This window comes from Moschus berezovskii, chromosome 2 (assembly GCF_049115385.1).
Source record: "Moschus berezovskii isolate FMDL1 chromosome 2, NW_MosBer_1.0, whole genome shotgun sequence".
Classification (NCBI taxonomy): Eukaryota; Metazoa; Chordata; class Mammalia; order Artiodactyla; family Moschidae; genus Moschus; species Moschus berezovskii.
Window position 1 is genome coordinate 130,076,886 of NC_142461.1, and position 12,226 is coordinate 130,089,111.

The following is a 12,226-nucleotide window of genomic DNA, read 5'->3' on the forward strand; positions in this document are numbered from 1 at the left end:
GAAGATTGAAAAACAGACCAACTTGCATGTATTCTAGAGTGTAGAAGTGTAACTTCACCCATGAATAGACTGAAAACATGGCCATCTTACTTGAAGTGCAAGAAAGGTTTTTGATTAAATAACTGTTCATGATATTTATAAACAAGACAAATACCTCAAGCTTCAACTATGAAGAAGTACCATTTTACACTCAGACAAAGTCTACCAGTACCTATTGCTTGGTCCAGATGTGAATTAATGAGAATTCTTATGTGTTGCTGATGGCAGTGTAAATGCTGTGAAGATTTTGGAAGATAATATGTTATTATCTTAGAGAGTTGACAAATCTCTTTTCCACTGTGTAGAATGATACATTATTTTTTTTCGTAATAGCAAAAATAAACCAAAAACCCAAAGAAATCCAAAAAAGAATTGATAAACTGCGGATTTAAGTATTACTCAACATGGGCTTCCCTGATAGCTCAGTTGGTAAAGAATCTGCCTGCAATGCAGGAGACCCTGGTTCAATTCCTGGGTTGGGAAGATCCCCTTGAGAAGGGAAAGGCTACCCACTCCAGTTACTCAGCAATAAAAATTAACCTTGCTACATGCGATCATGCGAATGAATCTTCTAAAAAAAGTGTTGAAGCAAATAACTGGAGGAGATGTATCATCTCATTTTAAAATAAACAGGAAAAGCAATCTGAAAGATATGCTGTTTTAGAGACATATGCACTAGAGTAAAACTACTATGAGCAAGCTAATGGAATGATTACCTCTGGAAGGAAGACAAAGGGATGAAAAGAGTGTGTAGGTAGCTTAAGCAATACAGGGGATGTCCTGGTTATTATTTATATTGGGTTTGTGTTGGAGTGCTTATTTTATTAACAGGGCTCATATATTTTTGTGTGAATCAAATATTACATTACAAAACAAAGTTCCTTAAGGATTCTCAATGGATAATGATAGTCTCCTTTATGGATATCCTATTCTTATGTAAGTGTAGTTTTACAGAGAGTTTTGGTAGAATTGGATCAAGGGGTGAGTACAGCTGGCTTTGTATTGTGCACTTACTGATTTTTACAGATAGCTTGATGTCTTATTTAGGTTGATGTTGTAATTAATTCAAAGCTTTCCCATTTTTAGGATGAATCTGAATTTAGAGACAAACTCACTCCAATTACTATTTTTATGGAGTATTGGTTGGATTATCGAACAGCTGCTGATGCAACAGGGTTGCAACCTATTCTTAACCAATTTACTCCTGCCAATGTTAGTCGACAGGTACTGTACTTTATTATTTTATCTTTTAAAAAAATCTTATAATTCATTTTTTACATAGCATAAAGGATTGCTTTTGTTTTATATTTTTAGTCTTTTTGCATTGGAGTGTAGCAGATTAACAATATTGAGATGGTTTCAGGTGCACAGCAAAGGGGCTCAGCCATGCAAGGATTGCTTCTATAATGTTGCATTTGTAGTCAGAGAAGTCAGAGGGGAAGAGACAGTCAAAGCCACTCAACTTATATGCAGAGGGAGACAAGATTGCATTTTGAATACACGAAACAAGAAAGTAATTCAAGGAAAACAACAAAATGCCAAGTAATACATAGTATTTTAATATTTTGCTAAACAGGTTTATGTTATCTTTATATTTTAATTTAATTTAAAAATATTTATATTTTAAAAACTAGTTTATATACACACATATGCATATATAGTATATAAATCATTCTTTTGATAAAATAAAAAGAGTTTTATAAGGAATATATTTCATATATGCTAGCTATATTTTATAGTTTTAATATTATAATTTATTTTATATAACTATCATATTTATTTTGCATGTAAGTAGCATAGGTGTTGCTTTCCACTACCCATTACTATAGAACTTACAAACATTGTTCTTAGTTCATATTTTTTACAATTTATATTTTTCGGGGATGCACAGGCTTACTTTGATTAATTTAAAATGAACATATGAGCCTCTTATAGTCTGTTGTTCAGTTTTACAGTTTTTAAAAAAAGTTAATTGTTACTTTTACATTATGCATTTTGATATAGGAGTTAATGATTGTTTTCTGTTTATAATTCTGGATTTTTTTTGAAACTATTAGTGTTAACATTAGTTTACTGGGATCACCAATCTCTTTTAATACCAATTTAAAGGCAGCTTATTAAATTGGCTAACTTTGGAAACTGCTTTGAGGGAAATAATAGCTTTACTGTTTGACTGTCTTCCCTTTCTACACCTCCCCTTCTGCATTATCTGAATCTTTGTTTCCTTCGTGTTCTACTTTTGTTTCAGCAAGGACATTACCTACTCTTAGGCATCTTTCTTCTGTATTCTTAGTTTTATTATGAACTCTCATTTCTGTGTTAATTACCTATCCCAACATGCTTATTTACTTCTCTCTAAAATGGCCCTTTATTTCGCTGGTCATATTGCTCACTTTTTTTTACTGTACATTCTCTTTAAAGTATTGCTTTCTAATAGAAATATAATGTGAGGCACATTCGTAGTTTAAATTTACTCATCAGTAACATTAAAAAAATAGAAAGCTGGTGACTGTAATTTTAATAATATATCTGTATTAGTTTGCTAGGATTGCTACTACAAAGCGCCGCAGAATGGGTGGTGAAATAACAGGAATTTATTCTGTCGGAGATCAGAGTGGGGGCAGAACTGGTTTCCTCGGAAGCTTTTCCCGCTGGCTTGTCGTGCTCACTTTCTGCCTGCGTCTTTACGTGGCCCCCTCTGTGTCAGTGCTCTAATCTCCTTATACAGTACCAGTCATATTGGATTAGGGGCTTCCTTCATAGCTCAGTCGGTAAAGAATCTGCTTGCAACGCAGGAGACCCGGGGTCGATCCTGGGTCGGGAAGATCCCCTGGAGAAGGAAATGACTATCCACTGCAGTATTCTTGCCTGGAGAATGCCATGGACAGAGGAGCCTGGCAGGCTACAGTCCATGCGGCTGGAAGAGTTGGACACGACTTAGCGACTTCACCACCACAGCCATCATATTGGATTAGGGTCCACCCTAACGATGTCATTTTAACTTAATTACCTCTTTAAAAACCATATTTCCAAATAAACTTTTCCATGAAATTCTTTATATTGTTTTTTACTGTCTTCAAAATCCAGAGTGTATTATACTATAGCACATCTCAATTTGGATGCTAAAGCTTCGTCAGAAATATTTGTTCTGCATTTAGAAGTCATAGAATTTGCAACTGAAAAATAGTCATATAGCCAAGTTATTCTAAAAGTTATACTAAAAGTTTTCCAGTGACAGAATTAAGTATCAGTTTTTAAATTTAAATTAATTAATATTAAATGAAATGTAAAACTCACACACACACCCTGCCCCCTCTCATGTTGCTGCTGCTGCTGCTGCTAAGTCGCTTCAGTTGTGTCTGACTCTGTGTGACCCCATAGACGGCAGCCCACCAGGCTCCGCCATCCCTGGGAGTCTCCCGGTAAGAACACTGGAGTGCGTTGCCATTTCCTTCTCCAGTGCATGAAAGTGAAAAGTGAAAGTGAAGTTGCTCAGTCGTGTCCGAGACTCTTTACAACCCCATGGACTGCAGCCTACCAGGCTCCTCCATCCATGGGATTTTCCAGGCAATCATACTAGGTACATTTCAGGTGCTCAAAAGCCACGTGCAGCTTGCTGTGGCTTCTCTATTGGACAAAGGAGCTCTTGAGTTTTCCTTTCTGTACCCTTATCCTTTGGAGTTACAGATTTAGTGCTTTGTGCAGAAAAAGTGCTTTTTAACCCAATCCCCTCCCCTCCCCACCACCTCCTGGTTGTTCATTCAAATGTGTATTAAGTTCTTACTCTGTGTAAGATACTAAGCATGTAACTGTAGAGATTTAGTTCTCTGTGAATGGAAGATAGTGTTCTTTTTCCATTTCTGAAGCTATTCTTTCCTGATAGTGTATTTTAATGCTGTAGTTGCACCAATACCAGCTTAATCCTTTTTCTTCAGTGTAGAGTGGTAGTTGGTCAAATATCCCTTTATCGTAGTTTATTAATATTTCATAATAATTCTCATTTCAAACTTCAGATACTCATCATTTTAGCTGGAACTTTTAATACACACCATATCACATATCATTAACTCCACTCTTAGTTCATGAACTAAGTTAGCAGTTGATTGTCTTTGGTATGACTTGTGCAGTTACCTCAAATTTTTCTAATGATCCAGGCCTTTTCCCCACAACTTCTTGAAACACATAGCAGCTCTTTACATCTAGGTCAGTGAATTAGTTAACTTGTATGGTTGGGTTTCATCCCAGTTACGTTGCCAATTAAGATCTCTATCATATAATTTTACTCTGGGAAGCCATATATCCCTGTAACTTGAAAGCATACAGTTTTGTTGTTGTGTTCAAGAAAGCCTGTCACTATTTTTCCCCTTTAAATCTTTTTCGTTTCTGTTTGCCTTAAGACCTGAAGCCCTTTGGATGTTAACAATAGACAAACCAAGAATGGCATAATTGTTTTTTCTTTCCTCTTTTATTAATTTTTATGTTTCTTATTTCACATCCTGCCCAACTTCTTCTTCTGCTTCCTCCACTGTGTCTTTCTGCTGGGTTTTCCACAGTGTTCCGGCTGACATGTCATACGGTGATATCTAGAGGGAGAAAGTGTTGAGGTCTTTGCTTATTGTACCTGTCTTGGATCTGCTAACTTAATGCTTCTGATTCCTTTTTCTTTATCTCTTTGCAGATGGCCATGCCAATGCGGAACTCCTTTCATCCCGTTTCTGTTCCGTTTGGTCTGTCCGTCTGAATTGCTGCTATGTATCCACAGTGCCTTATTCTTTTACTCTGTATTCTGTGCTCTCCAGAGGCATAGTCTGTAATGAGAAATTCTGTAAAGGAGCTTCTTTGGCCCAAGATCACACAACTTAGCAGTAGCAGGTTAAAGCTGAACTCCAATTTCAATATTACTTTCTATTCTACACTTCATTCCAAAGTCATAACAGCTTAATTCGAGATAGCCCTCAAAGGTTCCAACTAATTGTGTTATACCCTATGAATCTTTTCCTTCCTTTTCATTCTTACTAGCTAACCTGTTTAAAAATAGGCAGCCATGATCCCTTTTGCATTCAGGATATATATAAGTTGAGTGTTTATAAATATATACATGTATATTCATATACATCCATATATATTAGTATACACTGTGTGTGTGACCTGTATTGGTATTTATTCATGTAGAAAAAAGTAAAAAACTTTTTTCTAGGCTCATATTCTACTTGACTGTGGTGAAGACAATGTCTGTAAACCCAAACTGGAGGTTTCTGTAGATAGGTAAGTTTTGCTCCAAATAATAAGAGTGTATAATAAGAAATTGAAATGAAAGAGCACATTTTTCTATTAAAGTAATAGCAATGAGAATTAGTTATATTGGAGGATAATGCATGGTTTTCAGTAAAGGAGTGAATATTGAGCTTTAGAAAAATAGGCTGTATGTTTCACCAGCTGCCTAGGTTAACAGATCTGTTTTCATCAGTATGGAGTAGTGTCACAAAGTAGCATTGTATTCTCTTAAAGACGTATTACCATTTTATATGATGTATAAATTATAGCAAATATTGTAAGTATCATGACCAGGGGATTAGTTCAACTTTTAGAAAAAATCAGGAAATTAATAAGTACAAAGGGATATAAAATTATTTCCATAATAGATTTGAGTGATAGTGATTAGAGAAAGGCATTGGTGTTTTCTTTCATTGGGAGAAATGTTGAGTTTGCACCCAGTGTGCTATTTCCAGTTCGGTGTTGATCTGTGCAGTGGTCTCAAAATATCCTGAGACGCTGTTGGACATGTTGTCAGTGCTTTGAACAGTGATGCTCTTGCTGCGCAGTCTTTCTTCATTGACTAGATTTATATTAACTTGTAGTGATCAAAAGAAGATCTATATTGGGGACGACAATCCTCTGACCTTGATTGTTAAGGCTCAGAATCAGGGAGAAGGTGCCTATGAAGCCGAGCTCATCGTTTCCATCCCACTGCAGGCTGATTTCATCGGGGTCGTCCGCAACAGTGAAGTAAGCCAGCTGCCTCTTTAAAAATCGAAATGCACTCATGGTTCACATTAACATTAATGAGCAGCTACCCTATTTATTATACTACAGTTTTGCTGTTCTACCTAAGGCTAAATTGCTAGACAATAGAGTGCCTGTCTTACATAATTCTTTTCAAGCCTAGTACTTTGCATAATGCATTGATACGACTTTTAAAAAATTGCTATCTAAGTGCCTGACCCAAGGTCAGATGGATAAAGTGTCTAAGCCTGGCCATCAAATAATTTGTCAGAAATAATATGGTTATGTGTCTAAGTCCTCTAGGGATCGTTCAGAAACACTTTTGCATTTATATGTGGCAACTGAACACAGTTCTGGTTCCCCCAAATCCCTCATTACTCAACTAGATCTATTTGCTTTGTAAAGCAAGAAACCCAAACATCGAACTGTATGATATTGTCTAGAAACTTTACAATTTTAGTATGGCTTCTGCTTTTTTTTTTTTAGTGGTTAATTTGTTTTCCCTTCAATCCTCTTTCTTCGTCTATCAAAGGCCTTAGCAAGACTTTCCTGTGCATTTAAGACAGAGAACCAAACCCGCCAGGTGGTTTGTGACCTTGGAAACCCAATGAAGGCTGGAACTCAAGTAAGACATTTTAATTAAATGGGTCTCTTTTTTTCTTTCAGAGAGAGTCGCATAGTTTTCTGTGGGTTCCCACAGTCATTTGTTTGATTGTTTTTTATTTATGGTTCGAACTATAGAAATGATCCCTGAAAGTATGTTTTGATTATGGTGGGTCTCTTCTGTGGGTTTGTCCGCAGTCATTTGTGTGACTGTTTTATTTATGTTTTGATTATGGTGGGTCCTGTTGCTGCACGTGGGCCCTCTCCAGTTGGGGTGAGCAGAGGCCACTCTTTGTTGAGGTGCTCGGACTGCTCGCTGTGGTGGCTTCTCCTGTCACAGAATGCAGGCTGCAGTAGCTGCAGCACGCGGGCTCTGGAGCACAGGCTCAGCAGTTGTGGTACATAGGTCTAGCTACCCTGTAGCATATGGGATCTTCCGGGACCTGGGGTTGAGCCGGTATCCCCTGCATTACAAGGCAGATTCTCAGCCACTGGACCACCAGGGAAGTCCCATAGTAATTGTTTTGTTTTTTTGTTTAAATAAAAACTTCAAAATAGTATTTCAGTTGGTTTTGATTTAGAATGGAATCATTATTAGAGCTTAGTTTTGATTAAGATACTAAAGTAGTGAGTTGTGCTATTACCTGTATTCAGTAAGCTGCTCTTTGCCTTCAGTTTGGTGAATGGATGAGAACATGATTTAAGCTAAGGACTGAGATTGTAACTTTGATATTTTAAACTGATGCTTTAATGCATTCTCGAAGCTACTGTAACAAATACTGAGACTGTTATTCTTAGGTGAGTTAGAGTGATCTCATTAACTGGGGCTTCCCTGGTGGCTCAGACTATAAAGAATCTGCCTGCAAGTAGGTAGGCCCAAGTCCCATCCCTGGGTTGGGAAGATCCCCTGGAGAAGGGAATGGCTACCCACTCCAGTATTCTTGCTTGCAGAATTCCATGGACAGAGGAGCCTGGCGAACTACAGTCCATAGGTTTGCAAAGAGTCAGACACTGAATGACTAACACTTTCACTTCACACTTTATTAACATGAAACCTGTAAAGTCATCCCATTAGGATCAGACTGCACATTGGTTGGCTCAGACTCCTCTTTAGGTGGCGGAGAAGGGAGCCCAGAAGCTTGAGAAGAAGCACTCAGTGCACTGCTTCCCAAATCTTCTAAAAACGGAGACAAAATATACCTTTTTGAATTGCTAGTATCAAGAGGAAAAAAAGCAGCAGTTTATTCCTTGTTGCCTTTTCAATAGAATTTAATTTATTAATAATAACAAAGATATTGGTAATTTGAAGATCTGTGATAATTGTTATTCAGTCGCTCAGTCGTATCTGACTCTTTGCTACCCCATGGACTGCAGCATGCTAGGCTTCCCTGTCCTTTGCTATCTCCTGGAGTTTACTCAAACTCATGTCCATTGAGTCACTGATGCCATCCAACCATCTCGTCCTCTATCATCCGTTTTCCTGCTGCCTTCAGCCTTTCCCAGCATCAGGGTCTTTTCCAGTGAGTTGGCCCTTCGCATCAGGTGGCCAAAGTGTTAGAGCTTCACTTCAGCTTCAGCATCAGTCCTTTCAATGAATATTCAGGGTTGATTTCCTTTAGGATTGACTGGTTTGGTCTTCTTGCTGTCCAAGGGACTCTTGAGTCTTCTCCAGCACCACAGTTCAAAAGTAGCAATTCCTTGGTGCTCAGCAGCCTTCATGGCCCACTTCTCACATCCGTACATGACTCCTGGAAAAACTATAGCTTTGACAATAGGGACCTTTTTCGGCAAAGTGATGTCTCTGCTTTTTTAACATGCTGTCTAGGTTTGTCATACCTTTTCTTCCAAGAAGCAAGTGTCTTAATTTCATGGTTGCAGTTATTGTCTGAATTGATTTTGGCACTCAAGGAAATAAAGTCTGTTACTGTTTCCATTTTTTTCTCATCTGTTTTCCATGAAGTGATGGGACTGGATGCGATCTTGATTCCAATTTGAGCTTCATCCAGCCTGGCATTATCTGTAATAATATGGGACTACAAATTCCATATCTACCCTTATAGACAGAGTCCTATTAGATGTTATTTAAGGGTACAGACTTTCAGTGACTAGTAAATAAGTCCTAGAGATCTAATGTGCCATGTAATGATTATAGACAAGAGTATGGTGTCAAACTTGTGAGAGATTAGATCTTAATTATTCCAACCACCAAAAAAGAAGTTATAATTTTGTAATGTGACAGAGTTACAGTTATTGCTGCAATGGTAATCATGTAACATATGAAATCAACATGTTGTATACCTTAACTTTACACAGTGTTGTGTGTCAAATATTAATATATTTCAATAAAAAATATTCCATATTTCTTTAAATATATTTTTCCCTTAAAAGTCATAATTATTTCTAGATGTATGGTCTCTTGGGGAAGACAGCTTGAACAGAGTCCTCAGAGTTACATTTTTCACTTGTATTTAATGCAGTGTTTTATTAAGAAGTGAACGTGCCTTTTATTTTCTCATACACTCATTTTCTCTAACTTTCTTATTCACTGTGTATTCAGGAAAGATAATTCCAGGTTAATTCTTACGGCTGGCTCCAGGCTTTGTAAAGTGAGAGGTGGTTTGATGAAGTCCCCTAGAAGGGCCATTTTTAGATATCTTTTATATGACTTCCAAGAAGCCTGCTTTCTCTAACTTTGTAGCTCGATTGTTTTCTTTAAAATAACAATTTTCTGCCTGCAGAAGTTAAGATGTTTGTTACTGATGGGCTTGTGGGTGATGTAGAGAAATTCTGCTTCTGGCCCTACTTCTCTCTTTTTTAGTCAGGCTCTCTCAGTCTTGTAAACCATCTATTTCTTCCTGCTCCATCAACACAAGTTCAGGTATTAGCTTCCTATCACTGAATCTTGTGCATAACTACTGTACTTAGATTGGATCAGTGGTTCCTCTTGCATTTTTTTGGAAAGTTAATATTAGTTAATGTTATAAGGAGATAATTAGTTAATATTATAAGGAGATGTGATTAATCATTGTTGTTAAACAGGCTCCATTATGGATTGGCCTGAGTATCTTAATTTAAAGGGATCTGATAGAAGATCAGACTTAGTTAGGGCTTCCCTGGTGGCTCACTGGTAAAGAATCTGCCTAATGCAGGAGACACAGACGCGGGTTCAATCCATGGGTCAAGAAGATCCTATGGAGGAGGGCATGGCAACTCACTCCAGTGTTCTTGCCTGGAGAATTCCACGGACAGAGGACCGTGGCATGCTACTGTCCATGGGGTCACAAAGAGTCGGACACGACTGACGTGACTGAACAGCAGCAGCAGCAGGCTTAGTTATTTTTGCTAGAGAACTTTCAGTTTTAAGTTCAGAAAAAGACTGTTTTAGACCATTCTTTTTTCTTTGGACATTGGATTTGAAGTTTCACTTATTTGACTGTTTCTGACTAGCATTCACCTTCTTTTCCTCCTCCTCTAGCTCTTAGCTGGTCTTCGTTTCAGTGTGCACCAGCAATCAGAGATGGATACGTCTGTGAAATTTGATTTACAGATTCAAAGGTGTGAAGACAACTTTTTTCTGTCTATAATAACTTTTGAGGAAATACTATTTGTTATAAATATATTTTGCAGTATACTTAAGTATTATGGAATAGGATAGACTAAAATTTTAGTACTTAGTTATCAAATTTTAAGACCAATATTTACATAAGAATAATTTTATTATTTTTTGAGTTTTAAGACAAAAATAAAAGTTAAATAAAAATCATCTTAGAATTAAATGCTAATGAAAATAATTATTTTGTGCAGTTTGTCATTTCTTTATTGCTTTTCATTTGTTCACTTTTAGTTTCACTGCATTTGCTTCTGTAGGATGATAATTATGCTCATCAAATTCAGTCCTAAATTTATTTTTTTCTTTTTCAGCTCCAATCTTTTTGATAAAGTAAGCCCGGTTGTATCTTACAAAGTTGACCTTGCTGTTTTAGCTGCTGTTGAGATAAGAGGGTCAGTATGATTACCCAGTTGAGTATCTTATTCTCATGATTTAAACTACTTTAAAAAGTAGTGACTTTTTTTTTAACATTTAAAAAAAATTTATTTATTTTTTAATTGAAGGATAATTACAGAGTTTGTGGTTTTCTGCCAAATATCAACATGAATCAGCCATAGGTATAGATATGTCCACGGCTTCCCTGGTGGCTCAGATGGTAAAGAATCCGTCTGCAATACGGGAGACTGGGGTTGAGAAGGATCCCTGGAGGAGGCCATGGCAACCCACTCTAGTGTTCTTGCCTGGAGAATCCCCATGGACAGAGGAGCCTGGCGGGCTGCAGTGGGTCAGACACGACTGAGCGACTAAGCACAGTACATAACATATGTCCAAGTCTTAGGCCCCCTAACTTCTTTTGGATAGTATATGTTCCATGTTTCATAGTGATTTTACTAGAACTATAGCTTCTGTAGGAATAAGAAGGCTCTGGGTGGATTCCAAAGACCTAAATATTTATTTGCTAATTCTCTGGTAATAAACCAGACATGGCTAAAGCCGCTTAAAATTAATTTATTGAACTCTTATACAGAAATGTTTGCCTATTACCAATTCATCTGTCACACTGGATTCAGTGAAGAAGTGTTTGTATGTCCAGCTGTGCATGTACACATGCCAGTATAATTTTTTTTGTCTGGTGTTTTTTTTTAAAATTCTGATTTTATTCATTTGGATACTAGGTACTTTTGAAAATGAACTGACCATATCATTTTGATATTCATGGTAGGTTTTCTTTGGTCATTGTTTAGAGTCTCAAGTCCTGATCATATCTTTCTTCCGATTCCAAATTGGAAGTACAAAGAGAACCCTGAGACTGAAGAAGATGTTGGGCCTGTTGTTCAGCACATCTATGAGGTTTGCAGTTGGATTTAATTGATATCTGGCAGAGAGACAACAGAGGAAGGAACAGATAGACTGCTTTTAAAAAACAAGTCCAAAAAACAAAAAGAAAACAAATCTATGTAACTTTTATGTAAACTCTGCATAGTTTAATTTTGTACCAGAGATTTCTTAGAATTTTTTCCCCATTCTTAAGCTCATTTCCATTAGACAAGTAACTTCAAGTGGTAAAAGAAAGCTCTTTATACAAACTGTTGTTCAAAACCGATTAGTTGTACTTGGATAAAAGGAATAGGTCGTTGAGTAAATTTCTTCTGTAGGAAGAATATTTTCTAACACATACTGCCCTATTTGGAAGCAGATGTTTGATTCTTTTGCGTACTAATGATCATGATGTAATATTAGAGTCACTATGGAAACTCTGCTCTTTTTCAAATGCTGTTGCTTCAGGATTCCTAAAGATGACGTAGGGGAAGAATTATAGATTTTTGCCCAAAGTATTTACATTTTCTTTTCCTCATTAGCTGAGAAACAATGGTCCGAGTTCATTCAGCAAGGCAATGCTACATCTTCAGTGGCCTTACAAATATAACAATAACACCTTGTTGTACATCCTTCAATATGATATTGATGGGCCAATGAACTGCACTTCAGATATGGAGATTAACCCTTTGAGAATTAAGGTAATATGCTTCG

At 37.0% G+C, this 12,226-nt stretch overlaps 1 protein-coding gene across 2 annotated transcripts in view; it reads left to right on the top strand.

The window, feature by feature from the left end:
* ITGAV (integrin subunit alpha V) overlaps window positions 1–12,226 on the top strand; it is a 108,826-nt gene that overhangs the window by 83,937 nt on the left and 12,663 nt on the right. For both annotated transcript variants that reach the window (XM_055398928.2, XM_055398929.2), the window contains exons 18-25: window positions 1,126–1,263; window positions 5,237–5,304; window positions 5,898–6,045; window positions 6,575–6,667; window positions 10,121–10,200; window positions 10,567–10,647; window positions 11,440–11,545; window positions 12,055–12,213. In XM_055398928.2, the coding sequence (XP_055254903.2) occupies window positions 1,126–1,263; window positions 5,237–5,304; window positions 5,898–6,045; window positions 6,575–6,667; window positions 10,121–10,200; window positions 10,567–10,647; window positions 11,440–11,545; window positions 12,055–12,213 (873 nt within the window). The remainder of the gene's footprint in view (window positions 1–1,125; window positions 1,264–5,236; window positions 5,305–5,897; window positions 6,046–6,574; window positions 6,668–10,120; window positions 10,201–10,566; window positions 10,648–11,439; window positions 11,546–12,054; window positions 12,214–12,226) is intronic.